Below are 15,888 nucleotides of genomic sequence, written 5' to 3' on the forward strand. Positions count from 1 at the left end.
GCAATGTTTTGCTGAATTTTATTTAAAACAGTATGATTCCGTTTATTACATATATATCTAAATTAAATGTGTGTACCAAATTTCAGATCAATCTGACAACGGAAAGTTGCTTAAATTTCAATTTCTAATTTTGACCCAAATAAACAAATTCCGTACGGATCGAACTAAATAAAACCGTTTAAAAATATAACGAAAGAACATTATCGTCTTATGTCATCATGTACGATAGAAAAACAGAACATAAAACTAAAGTGAAATTGATTTCATTTCGGATCGACTTCACGCTTCGTGAGGTTTATTAATTATTTTCTTTCGTCTACAGCGGACATCCAGACGTAATTGTGAAAGCCTTTTTTATATTCGTATAATAGAAATTCTATTAAGCAAGTAACAAGATGTGAATATAAAGGTCTTTGACTAATATGTGTTGCCGATGATGACATATTGATCAATGTCACCCGGAAAACAATGGAGGAGGGTATGATTGAATTTATGAGATCGAATGAGATGATCCACAGCCAGAATAGCACGTCAGGTGGCAGAAGGCGGGATATATATGGCCATTGGTGCTGAAGAGTTCTCGACCGATGGCATAGAACGGGAAGTCCCCGGATACAGGCAGAGTAAAACCAGTTATCATGGCGTTCTTTGATAGAAACCTATGCTTTACATTGGGCGTCTATCAGCTGCAAAATAGAGAAAAGATGATGTCGAACTGACCACATCATGGTTGGTATTTTTTTTTATATAGCAACAATTGTCATAATTGTATTGTCTATGGTTTTTTTTTTCATAAATAATTTGTTTATTTGTTGTTGATGTTTATCGTATCTAAAATAGGTATCATTTAGCATACTAATATCCCTTGCGTTGGTTAATATACGAAGGTATTTACCTCACGAACAAAGGTAAAAGCACAAGTAGTCCAGGTGTAAGGGATTGAGTCTTACGATTTAGATCACGGGTTCAATTACTAGTTTATATGATAGTACGCTATACTTGTTACGACGGCAAAGTTAAAAGTTAGAGCCGCGGGGGGAGGGGGCGTAAGACCTGGTGGCGCCAGGGTTTTAGCCCGGCCGCTACACGAGCTAGAACTGCCCCTGAGTAAGCTACCAGCTCAGAATGGTGAACTAGGAAGAGCCGGCCAGAAACTCAACAGTTTTTAAACGGTTTTATTTAGTTCGACCCGTACGGAATTTATTTGGATCAAAATTAGAAATTGAAATTTAAGCACCTTCCCGTTGTCAGATTGATTTGGAATACATTTAATTTAGATGACAATACAATATAATAAAATCAATAACATTATAAATTTAAGATGGCCGCCGATACAATATGGCGGATTACATATTTTTCTTTAACCCCCTCAATATGGGTATCAAATGAAAGGACTACACTAGTAAAACACGATGATTATGTGAAAATTTAAAATTCAAGATGGACGCCGTTCCAATATGGTGGACTAGGTACATATTTTTCCACAACCACCACAATATGGGTATCAAAAAACCGTTTAACTTAAAAGTTTTTTAAATATAATTTCACAAAAATAAGTAACAGTTAATAGAAGCGTAACAATAGACTGAAACAAAAGCACATGCAGGACGCCTAACGACCCAAACTGTCAAATATAAAAAAGTTTAAAAAAACATAAAAATATAAAGAGGTTTTAAGCGACCCAGTAAGTTGCTAACACACAAAGATATTCACACACAAGCACCCACACATCGACACTACCAAAGATTCACACACCAACACATAAATATACACACGTATGTAACTATAAAGAATTGAATAATATGTGTTTTATTATTGAGTAGTAGAAGTCCAATGGTGGAGGACTTTCGAATAAATAAATAAAAAAACTCACCTATTCCTCCTATAGTGGCGATTATGGTTTATGCAGCCTTTGCAGTGGCGACAAATATATATATATATATATATATGTATGTCATTTATGCTTGCCTGGTATTTTTTAAAAAATTGAGTCACATTTCTTGACGTATATGTATATATATATATATACTATGTATATATATATGTATATATATACTATGTATATATATATATATATATATATATATATATGTATGAATATACATGTATCGACTATATACTGTGATAATTTTTTATTTACTAAACTTTACTCCAAGAGAGTCTAGATGTTGTATTTGATTACTTTTATAGCTATAGTCAATCACCCTGTATATATAAATATACTGAAATCTGTATGTGTGTTCAATTATTGATAACCACAGCCATCGCTGAAAGCAATACGCACATAACAATGATTAGTCTTGAATCGACATTGATTTGCCTCCATTTATAATAGTTCATTAATATTTTATTTTGACCTTTAAATGACTTAGGCGTGCCTAACAAACCAATTTTTACTATCTAGTTTATATGGTGGAAAAGTACGTTTTTAATACTGTATATATGACTGTATATAATAGTAGAATTTTTTATTGTTGTTTAAATATCTCCTTTGAGATAAATTTCACAGGATCCACGTCGCAGAATTAATGAGCATGTATCTCTATTTTGCATACATCCACTGCATCTCATGAATATTTCGTGAAACTTAACACAAGTACGATATATCTAGTGTCCACTTGGTAACTTGGTTTTGGAAAATCATATTCACTTCTAGTCTTTGTTTAAATTTACTTTATTTACATTTACACCTGTTTTTAAATTGTCGATTATTTTAACTTTATATACAGTAAGCACAGGGGCGGTTTAGCCTATAGTGCAGGGTGTGCAATGCACATGAGCGCCGTCGAAGAGCGTCATCGTGGACTATCTTGGTACAACATTGATATGACTGAAACAACCAGCCAGCGCGATATGGGCGGCTTTATTCGAACACTATTCCAACTCAAAATAAACCTTATTTCAAGTTTTTAAAACTTAATACTGTAAGCTATACCTACTTATAAAACAGCTTGTTGGAATAGGAAAAAATTTCTTGTTACGACGGCAATGTTAATAGCTATAGCCGCGGGGGGGGATGGTCAGGGTCATGGTCAGGTCTAGGAGGCGCCAGGGTTTTATTGTACACGGGCGCTACACGAGCTAGAACCGCCCCTGAGTAAGTTACCAGATCAGAATGGTGATCTAGGAAGAGCCGGGCAGAAACTTAACAGTTTCTCTTTCTGAACTAAATTTAATTTTTTTTCATGTGTACATTATAATATCAAATAGTAAATGAATCAACAAACCAACACACATTTAGATCAACTAAAAACTCTCGAATACTATAATAAAGTATATTTAATAATAAACTTTTAATTTTAGACTTAAAACTAAGAAACGAAAGATCTAAGATATATTGTGAAACTTTATTATATATGAGTACACTCAATAATGGATATATAATGAATGCACTAAGTTTGAATCATTTATTTTATTTAATATTCTTTATTGTACACGTTAAGATATATTTAATAAGTTTTACAATAATATACAGAAAAGTACAATGGGCGGTCTTATCACACAAGGCAATCTCTTACAGACAACCATAGTATGGAAAAGGTAGAAGTACTAATAATGCGTAGTTTACGCGTACAAAAAATACATATTTACAAACAAACGAACATAAACATACATAGACATACATACTTAAACATACATACATATGTCTAACATATATACTTATAATAAATAAGGTTTTATACATATTATAAATATAATACAATAATAAATAAAAACATCTAACTGACTTCGATCAAAAATTCAACTAAAAAGGTTATATTTATTTATTTAAAAGTCTTTATTGTACACGCTAGAAAACATATTCATAGTTGAATAATAGTAAAGATAAAAGTAGAATGGGCGGTCTTATCACACGATGAAATTTCTTCCGGACAATCATATTATGGAAATAATAGAGGAATAAATAACGGGTAGTTGACGTGTACATATATACATGAACATACAAACATATGCATGTAGCATATATACTTAAAAATAAAGTTTAATACATGATTAAAAATACAATGATAAATAAAAAGGTCAAACTGATTTAGATCACACTTAATAGCGAAAGAAAAAAAATGAATTAAAGGAATAATAATCACAGGTCTAGTAAATATTTTTTAACCATTTTCTTATATATAGTATGAAAAGAGTAAGAGTGCTAATAATGGGTAGTTTACGTGTACAAAAAATACATATTTACAAACAAACGAACATAAACATACATAGACATACATACTTTAACATACATACATATGTATATAACATGTATACTTATAATAAATAAGGTTTAATACATATTATAAATATAATACAATAATAAATAAAAACATCTAACTGACTTCGATCAGTATTGGTTCGATCGCACTTGCCTCTGAAAGAAACAGAAGAAGAAAAAAAAAATGAATTAACAGATAGATAATCACAGGTCTAGTAAATGGTTCTTAACCATTTTCTTGAAAATAGGCTGTGAGTTAGCACGTCTTATAATCAGCGGTAAATCATTCCACAATCGAACGGCCTGCGTGGTAAAAGATTTGGCCATAAACGAGGAAGAATCCACTGGTATTTTTAATGATGTAATAGTATATCAGCCCATAGATACCGAAATCACATCGAACTAACTCATACTGAAACACCGAGTATTTCTCTCACATCTGCTCTGTTATATTAATATTGCTATGATATAAACAAAGTGCTTTGTAAGTTATTATGGCACGGAATACGTCTTAACTTTGAAAGCTCATTATTTTGTTTATTCATTTTCAAGTGACTTTAAGAGGGGACGCAACTCAAAAGCTTTTTCAAGGTGATATAAGGCTTTATAGTATTATATAGAAAGACATTGTACCGTACCCGCACGATGTACATCAACCTTTGGAAAAAGACAATCCGTCTAATTTCGGCTTCGTAGAGCGTTATCTCTGTCGTACGCACGAAATTCAAACCGTTTGGTATCTATAAGGAGCTGATACAACAAGTATCATTTGCTTCTTTTGATAATTATTTTCATTCTATGTATAAAATACACCAATTTTTCTATACGTGGTGTATTTAGGTTGGGGTAAAATAAATGTTTACATTATGTTTACGTATTTAATTATTTAGAAAAATTACACTGTACATAATAAACACCATTATACCTATTTTTATTATAATGACTCATTTAAACAATAACTAAAATGGCACACACGTATTCTCGGTATATACTAGCCTGATAAAATCTCCAACGTAGATCTCTGGAAACGCTGCGGTGAGATGCCGATCGACCAGCAGATCAAACGCCGCAAGTGGAACTGGATAGGTCACACGCTCCGAAAGGACCCTGATCACATACCGAGACAAGATATAGAATGGAATCCTCAAGCAAAGTGAAGACGTGGTTCCTCAAAGCAAACCTGGCGGCGGACGATCACTGCAGAAGTGAAGGCAGTTGGAATGACGTGGAGCGAAGTAAAGCGCGAGACTCAAGACCGCTCGGGATGGCGACGTACTGTGGACGCCTTTTGACCCATCTTGGGGACACAGGAATAAATGATGATGATAATGGCACATAATATTTATCGCCGGGTACTATAATGTATTTATGACATAATGCATTCTGTGCCTGAAGTATTACAATAGAAAAAAATAATTTAAAGTATTTTAAATTGATCAATTATTTATTTATTAAATGTAAAATGAGCAGTGGTAGCTTAGCGGTAGACGACTGAGACTTGCGATATAGGTCACTGGTTCGATTCCAGAAATACAATCTCATATAATTCTATAATATTCTTCTCATATATTTTTTTCAATCCACTCACTCGCTCGTATCTCAAATCAAGGTTTCAATTTCTTCAGGATACACATGAGAGGTGTTTGAGATCATCAGAGAATCTTGAATTAAAAATACTATATATACTATATAATACCAGTGGATTCTTCCTCGTTTATTGCCAAATCTTTCACCACGCAGGCCGTTCGATTGTGAAATGATTTACCACTGAATATAAGACGTGCTAACTCACTGCCTATTTTCAAGAAAATGGTTAAGAACCATTTACTAGACCTATAATTATCTATCTGTTAATTCATTTCTTTTTCTTCTTCTGTTTCTTTCTGAGGCAAGTGCGATCGAACCAATACTGATCGAAGTCAGTTAGATGTTTTTATTTATTATTGTATTATATTTATAATATGTATTAAACCTTATTTATTATAAGTATATATGTTACATACATATGTATGTATGTTTAAGTATGTATAGCTATGTATGTTTATGTTGGTTTGTTTGTAAATATGTATTTTTTGTACACGTAAACTACCCATTATTAGCACTCTTACTCTTTCCATACTATATGTAAGAAAATGATTAAAAAATACTTACTAGACCTGTGATTATTATTACTTTAATTCATCTTTTTTCTTTCTCTATTAAGTGTAATCAAATCAGTCTGATGTTTTTATTTATCATTGTATTTTTAATCATGTATTAAACTGTATTTTTAAGTATATATGCTACATGCATATGTTTGTATGTTCATGTATATATTTACACGTTACCTGTTATTTATCCATCTATTATTTCCATAATATGATTGTCCGGAAGAAATTTCCTCATGCGATAAGACCGCACATTCTACTTTTATCTTTACTATTATTCAACCATGTATATGTTTTCTAGCGTGTAGAATAAATAGTTTTATATAAATATATAACCTTTTTAGTTGAATTTTCAACATAAGTACAGTATTATTAAATTGATCACAATAAAAAGTGAATTTACATCATAATCGCCATGCTTGGCAGGGTTGACCATCGCAGTGTGGTATTATGGTACGCAGATGATGCTGCTGCCCATCCTCTGTTTAGTTCTTTGTAAGCAGTAGCAATCCCATATAATTAATGGATAAAGTGTAATATAAGATTGTATCCCGAAAATCGAAGCCGCGACATACGATCGCAAATCTCATTCCTCTACTGCTGATCTACCACAGCTAGGCTAGCATTATTTAGTGTAGAATTTACTAGTGTATGTGGTCTTAGATAGGATAAGAATATTATGATTAAAGGTTGTGTGTCTGTAAACAAAATAAGAAAAAAAAATCACATCGCTCGTCCAACAACTGTTGGGGGTCAAGCGACAACTGAGATTGGAGTCGCTCGACGAATGGAACAGGAGGTATATGGAAGGAACGACGGCTTCAATAACGAGGACATTTTTTCCGAACGCCATTTCAGCCTACCGCGTGCTCCGCAGTATCGAGGTGGACGCGGTCTCTGCCCAGCTCTTTACGGTGCACGGGAGGTTCTCTAACCCATTAAAGCCTTCACAACTTTTATTAATCATCTCTGTATATTCCCTGTTCGTTCAATACAATATCATGGCAAGGGTGACCATATATTTTTCCGTACGTGTGAAAAAATAAAAATTAATTTTTCGTAAAAATTAAAGTCATGTATACAGTATTAAAAACGTACTTTTCCATCATATAAACTAGATAGTAAAAATTGTTTTGTTAAGCACGCCAAGTCACTTAAAGGTGAAAATAAAATATTAATGAACTATGATCAATGGACGAAAATATCAATGTCGATTCAGGACTAACCATTGTTACAAATGCGTATTGCTTTCAGCGATGGCTGTGGTCATCAATAATTGAACACACATAGAGATTTCTATACATCTATATATACAGATTCTATACATTCTATATATCTATATACTATAGCTATTAAAGTAATCAAATATAACATCTAGACTCTCTTGGAGTAAAGTTTAGTAAATAAAAAATTATCACAGTATATTGTCGTTATATATATATATATATATATATATATATATATATATATATATATATATATATATATATATATATATATATATAACTACCCGTTATTTATACTTCTACTGTTTTCTAGCGTTCACGATAAAGAATATTAAAATAAGAAGTAAAAAAATGTCTGAAAAACACAAACACACACATTCACTCTCTCACGCACACACTGTAATATATATATATATATATATATATATGTAATATATATGTAATATATATATATATATGTTTTTCAGACATTTTTTTACTTCTTATTTTAATATTCTTTATCGTGAACGCTAGAAAACAGTAGAAGTATAAATAACGGGTAGTTAACGTGTACAAGACATACATATATATACATATATACATATGTAAATAGCATATACTAATAATAAAGTGTTATTTAATGGAATCAGGCGTTACCTTGCGGAAATCCATCCTAAGTAAGAAAAGGACCAATATTTTGCCGTTTCCGCACATGCAGTGGTAGTCGTGGAACAAAGTGCACCGCCCGTCAGCCCACTGATAAATACCTATGCGGCAAACAATGCGAATCACACAACCGCCACTGCCAAATTCTGAGTCTGAGAGTCCAATCTCTGTGTTTGGCACTAATCGGTATAACATAACTCCTGAAGATGCCCCGTGGAAGGGTGAAACACGTGTTGAGTGATTTAACGGTGGCAGTTGTGTAATTCGCATTGTTTGCCGCATACGCATTTATCAGCGGGCTGGCGGGCGGTGCGCTTTGTTGCACGACTACCACTGCATGTGCGGAAGTGGCTAAATATTGGTATTTTTCTTACTTAATAATAAAGTTATTAGTAAATATAGTACAACATGATGCTGACAGAAAATGTATAGTTTTCAGAGATATTTGTTTATAAAGCGTGATGAATAATAGATGTAAAAGTATGTTTCTAATAATATGTATTTACATTTAAAGCCTTTACACATGCCACCAAACATCCTGTATATTCCCTGTCTGATCAATATCGTGGCATATTATATCACGAAGCTCGTTCAATATGCACTCAATAGGCTTTGATATAACCTTTTAAGCATGGTGGATAATCGATTGCCAGGCCACTTTTCCATGGGGAAGAACGCACCTGATGTTACCGGTTTATGGTTTGCAGAGGACAAAAAAGGTTGTAAAGGTAATTAAACTTAATTAAACTTTGGGACTAAATATACAGGGTCTGTCATAAATAGTGGATAATCCGTTAACTGGGGCTAGCTCTGTTGTCCAACTACAAAAAAACATACTCTTTATGTTAGGGTTGGCAACACTGAAAATTATAAATATTTTTTTTTCGAAAATTTTCTACCGCGGATAGTATTTTGCTCATAGCTTTTACAGATTGAGGTATTTTTGCTGCACATCATCCTCAATAAAAAGTCCAGTAGGTTTAATTCAGATGGTAGTGGTAGTGGTGGGCATAAAATTGGACCCATGCACCCAATCCACCTATTTGGGTATCAACTGTTTAACACGTTCTATGCCGAGAAAAAAAAAACTCAGTTTCCTGTCCAGGCCCTATCGGTCAATGCTACCTGATGTTATTTCCATAAACAATGCCTCAAATTGACTTTTGTTACAACCACATTTGAGTAAAAGAATACTTACTTACTCCGCTGGCTCAGTGACCCAAAGTGGGTCTTGGCCTCCGAAGCGAGAGACTTCCACTTTCCTCTATCTTGCGCCATCGTTTGCCATTGGTTGACATTCAATTCGCGCAAGTCTGCCTCAACACGATCGATCCAGCGATACCTGGGTCTACCCACTGGTTTTCGATCCCTCGGTTTTTCCAGGTACGCTACCTTCACGCTCCGATCCGATCCCATTCGCTCCAAGTGACCAAGCCAGCGGATTCGTTGAGCTTTATATTCGCCAATGATATTTGGCTGTGCTACTAAAGTCTCAATTTCGGCATTCTTTCGGAGCCTCCAAGATCCGTCTTGATTTCTCGCTGGTTCCAAGATCTTCCGCATGATTTATGAGTAAAAGAATAAAATCAAAAAACAATTTAGTAAATTTTAAACAGGTTTATGATCTTTAATAGGCCTAAAGGGGAACTTCGCTGACGGTCAGCACTGACCTCGTTGGCGGAGAACGTGTTAAATATTCTCGCACCAGAACAGCATAATACGTGGGACACCCCTCATTTTGCAGCCACATTCCCCTCCTTGCCTCCAGTGGTACATCATCCATCACCTCAAGTAAAATATTTTGCAAAAAGTGCAAATATATTTCAATATTTAATGTTGCTACCAACTCAAATGGATCTATTATTTTTCCACCGAGATTATCCGTTACAACTGGTATGAACTTAGTCAAAAATCTTTAATATAAAATAATTTTATTATTTTGAAGTGCTATGGGCTATATTGCGTTATACAATAGCATTTATTTATTGTGTAAATCATATAAATTAGTCAAACTGTCTAAATCGGTACATACACGCATAATAGAAAAAAACAACTTTCTGACCGCGTTTCGCTCCTACAAAGTAATTTTGGTTATCAATCATTAATTATTATATATTTTTATAAACAAGACAAACTGAGCAAGTTTTTAAAACAATAGACAATTATGGAGCGGTATCATTTTTTTTGCAATGAATGGTTAAAAATTGACAACTAACAAACAAAAATAAATTTGACTTCTAATACAAATTTTTATAGGTTTCGAAAAAGTTATACATAATATAGTAATTTTCTTAGATAGTGCAAGTATTGCTGAGTAAATTAAAAAAAAATTACATTACAATACCTTCATTTGTGAAAGTTATGTGCAAATTACTAGTCGCTGTAGAAAAATTTCGAAAAAAAAATAAAAACAAAAATATTTCTAATTTTCACAGTGTTGCCAACCCTAACATAAAAAGTGCATTATTTTTTTACTGGACAACAGGACTAACCCTAGTTGATGGATTATTCACTATTTACGACAAAACCTGTATATAAATTAAATATATATATATATTGACTCGAGGAATGAAATGTTTTCTCGTGCGTACTGACAACGAACTTGAATTTAGATGTTTAACATCTAAATTCAAGTTCGTTGCCAGGTTGCAGGCAGGTGAAGTGGGAGAAAAGAGTAAATAAAATAATGTATACGTACATATAAAATTCCTGCTTATATGAAATGACAACTAGATAGTATGATAATATCACACAAAACAAGGGAGGCTTAAGCGGGTATAAATAACCGACTATTTATTCTACCCCTACGTAAACAAGAGCCTCCAAACAAATAACGCATCGCGCTACATTCACGTAACTACGTAACACGATATTTCAACGTTGACGTAAATAGACCACAATACTAGAACCACTTTACTATATGTCGATATATCTAATATATAAAATTCTCGTGTCACGGTGTTCGAACTTGAACTCCTCCGAAACGGCTTGACCGATTTTTACCAAATTTTATATGCGTATTTAGTAGGTCTGAGAATCGGCTACTATCTATTTTTTATACCCCTAAGTGATAAGGGTGGTCCACCCCTAAATTTTATTTTTAATTTTTTAGACAATTTTTTTGGTTTTTATTTTATTATGATACAGCATACAAAAATACATACAAACCTAAATTTTCACCCCTCTACGATCAACCCTTATCTTTCATTTGTTAATTAAAAACTTTAATTTTTTTTGCAAAACAACGTTTGCGGGATCAGCTAGTTTTTATATATAAGTGTGCGACATATTTGTAGCTAGCCGATTGATAAAATTAAATAGACGATATTTTAAAAATTGAATAATCGAAAAAAAAAACTTTTATTTTCGACAGTGATATTGTCGGTATAATAGTTCGATTTTTACATTATTTATCAAAATTCCCAATAAAGAAAAAAAATTCTTTGTATATGTTAATAAAATTGTGTAAGTTGTAGGATTATTAAATTAACAAGTTTTTAACACTAAACTTCACTACAGTTAGAAATTCACAGGAAATCGATATCAGGTAAGTAGGGGGTCTACCCAACATGGAAAAACATGGCAAGGGGTCTACGACACAAAAAAGTTTGGGGAACTCTGTGATATATAGTCGTATCGATGTGTGAGAGTGTGTAAGAGTATGTGATCCTGTGTTTGTACGTATTAGTATGTCCCAGTGTGAATAAATGTCACAAGGTAAAAGATTACCCTCCGCAATACAACTTTTATAGCCATAAGTATAATACATATTGTATTCGATGTGTAAATTTGAATTTAAATGACATGACGCTTAAAACGACAAAGGCGAAAATTCCCAAATGTAACGATTCTTCGAGTTGAATTTTACGAAATTCCATTCGACAAAGCTTTCGGAGCGTATTTATCGTGTATAAATAAATCTCTTTGTCACCGATCTTTAAGTGCAGGTTTTAAATTCTCAATTGAAACTTGTTTGGAACACTCCATTATGTTACTAGCACACAGGATGATTGATCACAAAAGTAAAAACTTTAAATAGCGAATGTATAGCACATTTGTGATTTAAAACTTTCAAAGTTTTTAAACATAAATCAACCTGTACAAATGTATCCGAGTCAATAACTTCTGGCAATAGTCTGTATGAACAGATAGTAAATATTAATTTTCATATGTTGCAATACTTTTGAAAATATTTTATCTTATTACATTATCATTATTTTTACCACACAGTCCTTTCGATTGTGGAATGATTTACCGCTGAACATAAGACATGCTAGCTCACTGCCTATTTTTTGAAAATTGTTAAGAAATATTTACTAGATCTGTGATTATTTATCTGTTAAATCATTTCTTTTTCTTCCTCTGTTTCTTTATTCTTTCAGAGGCAAGTGCGATCCAAATCAATTACCTTATTTATTATAACTATATATACTATAAACATATATATGTATGTTTTGTATACGTAAACTACCCATTATTTATACTTCTACTGTTTTAATACTATGGTTGTCTGTAAGAGATTGCCTTGTGTGATGAGACCGCCCGTTGTACTTTGTATTTACGTCATTACCAATTTCCTTCCTTTTCTCTATGCTATTATATTTATATCTTTATATACAGGATGATCGATTGCAGTTGTAAGAGGTTTAAATGGATGAATGTATAGATAACTTAAAAATATAAATAACTTGAAAACTTAAAAACTTTTACACCTATAGCAAATGACACTGTATGACATTGATAGTATGTTATATCTTACTCATCTCAATCATACTCAAAATCCTCTTTGTTCCTGCCAAAAAATTGTATGTTTGGCGCCAGTTTCATTAGGTGAATTGAATTAAACACGTCAATTGAAATTCAGGATTCCTGCCAAAACAGTTACCCTGTCTGAAAGGTCTGTGAATCATGTGCCTGTTTTTATATAACGAGTAAGTATAAAGTGAGCTTTTCTTAACATATTAAACTCGTTAGGGAATGCAGATTAGTTTTGACATAGTAAGTTTTACTTGACTGTTGATGGTACTTAAATTTAAGTTATTCTATATGTAATAATATATAATAAATACGTCGTCGAAGTCTTATAAATCTTTTCAAAAGGCTTCTCAAAGTTCTATATATAATTCAATTTTTTTCGTTAAATAATTATATAGGAAAGTAAAATTTATTATGGAGTTATACGAATTTCGCTACAAAGACTAGAACGAATAGGTCTTATTACAAATAAGTCTGTAGAGGCGTAAGTTAGTGGTTACTACATCTGGAAATATTTAAATATATGTGATTCAATATGATGCATCTTTTTATTTATTTTGTTAAGGGCAGGTTTGTTGCTGTTTTAAATTAATGTTTTATTTGCTCTTTGTACGAAATTTGTATTTTTCTCATATGCATTAAAGGAATGGCTTTCGAATGCCGTTAAATGGCGCTAAATTAAACTATTTGTATCGATAAAACTGCATGATGTTGCAAGCGATGCAACTAGATGGCGTTGTTCTCGATACATTTATAATAATAATAGTGGTGTTAGTCAATGTTATCCTTGCAGTGGTGGCGTCTTTCACCTCATGTGATGATAAATAATAATTTTTTAGGAAAATAATAGAATGGATTATAGTGTAATAGAATTTTGTAAAGTGTGGTCAATTAAAGTGAGATAAAATACAACATTCAATAGAGCGGTGGTAACCCAACACATGGTTGCACGAGCAATATGCCGTGCCCACTGCAACTTCAAACGAGCATTTCTTCGAGCTACGTCGGTGATCTTGGTTCTTCTGAGAATCTCCTCGTTTATGATTCGATTCGCAACGAAATTTAAACTATAGCACAGCATTGTTGACTCATTTAAATGTTTAATATTATAATGTACACATAAAAATGATAAATTTAATTTTAAAAGAGCATCTGTTGAGTTTTCGGCTCTTTCCAACTGATCAGAGTTCCGAGTCAGTAACTTACTGCTTATGTTAAAATATTCAACGATTAAAAAGCGCATATAAACGCCAACTTGAACAAAGTCTGTCGGTCGAGTTCGTCGCTCTCCAAAACGAGATCGATCGCAGGTTTTGATTGCAACGGAAATGAGACTAGATCAGTTGAGCAAACCTTTCACAGTGACCATCGTTCAGGAATATTATCACGGAATAAACGTAGTGTAAATGTGAAATGATTCTTTATACTCCCGGAATATTGTCGAAGAATGAAAGTTGCCAATAGCCTAGCGTATTTTTTTAGGATCTATCTCGTACTTTCTTATCTTGTTTTGGACAGGTCTCCACAAGATTTTAAATTTATTACATTATTTCTAGTTTTTCTCATATATTTTGTTATTATCTTCATATATTTTTTACTCACTTACTTACTCCGCTGGCTCAGTGACCCAAAATGCGTCTTGGCCTCCGAAGCGAGAGACTTCCACTTTCCTCTATCTTGCGCCATCGTCTGCCATTGGTTGACATTCAATTCGCGCAAGTCTGCCTCAACGCGATCGATCCAGCGATACCTGGGTCTACCCACTGGTCTTCGACCCCTCGGTTTTTCCAGGTACGCTACCTTCACGCTCCGATCCGATCCCATTCGCTCCAAGTGACCAAGCCAGCGGATTCGTTGAGATTTATATTCACCAATGATATTTGGCTGTGCTACTAAAGTCTCAATTTCGGCATTCTTTCGGAGCCTCCAAGATCCGCCTTGATTTCTCGTCATCACAACTGTTACGAAACCGAAGAGAGAGAAAATACGATCTGATCATATATTGTTTACAATTTTTATTTTGCTTTTATTATCATTTCCTCCCGTTTTTACATGTTTACCCGACTTGTTTTATTTGATCACGTCCTCAACTATGACCCTGCAGTGTTTGAGAAACGCAGTTCAACTTTCATCATCATTTATTAGTGAAGCGATACTGTCTTCACTAATTTTTATTCCTATCAAGAGCTCGGAATTGCATCGGAAGTCCTGCGGGACCCTTGGCCTCCAGTTGCACCATGACCTGGTCCAGCCCCGTCTTACAGAAGCACGAGGAACTTTCCTTGATCTTAGACTTGTGAAGGTACTCCTGGAATCCCTCGTGCCGCGTGATCATCTGAGCTAAGACGTGTTCAGCACGATGCTACGGAGTGCAAGGTAAGCCAAGAGTCCGGGACGAATTTCCGCGTTGTCGATGCCGTATTTCCATGTTCCTCCTATACCATTCGTCAAGTGTTCCCAGCCTAAGCTTCCGTCTGACCAATGATATGGGGCATTCCTAGTAGTCCGATCTTATTTTATACTTCAAAGTCTCATCCTCGGCAGCTGATCTGCCCTATCGTTATCATAGCGGTTTTGAAAATAGAAGGGACAGTGGGCAGAGCGCATAGCACGAAGAATGGACGTTTGGACCTTTAGATTCTGAAGTGCAAGCGCAGAGTACGATGTCCATCCACAAAGCCTCCAAACCGGTCCTATTGTAAATATATGGATATATATATATCTTTTTGACGATGAACACCTATAAAACACCTATTGCCTATACATACATGGCCACCTATTAAAGCTATCTGTTTGTATAGATACACACACACACACACACACATATATATATATATATATATATCTGAAAACGGTATCTTAAATTTCTACATATCAATTTTATCGTTGAAGAATTAAAAAAGTGACATATTTT

At 33.6% G+C, this 15,888-nt stretch overlaps 1 protein-coding gene across 1 annotated transcript in view; it reads right to left on the reverse strand.

Annotated features, from left to right (window-relative positions):
* LOC137925769 (facilitated trehalose transporter Tret1-2 homolog) overlaps window positions 1–15,309 on the reverse strand; it is a 52,942-nt gene extending 37,633 nt beyond the window's left edge. Inside the window, exon 1 of the mRNA XM_068769237.1 lies at window positions 15,173–15,309. Within this exon, the coding sequence (XP_068625338.1) occupies window positions 15,173–15,309 (137 nt within the window). The remainder of the gene's footprint in view (window positions 1–15,172) is intronic.
* Between the last annotated feature and the right edge of the window lie 579 nt (window positions 15,310–15,888).

This window comes from Battus philenor, unplaced genomic scaffold (assembly GCF_028537555.1).
Source record: "Battus philenor isolate CCGP_79_NKW_IND1 unplaced genomic scaffold, ilBatPhil1.0.hap1 SCAF_27, whole genome shotgun sequence".
NCBI lineage: Eukaryota > Metazoa > Arthropoda > Insecta > Lepidoptera > Papilionidae > Battus > Battus philenor.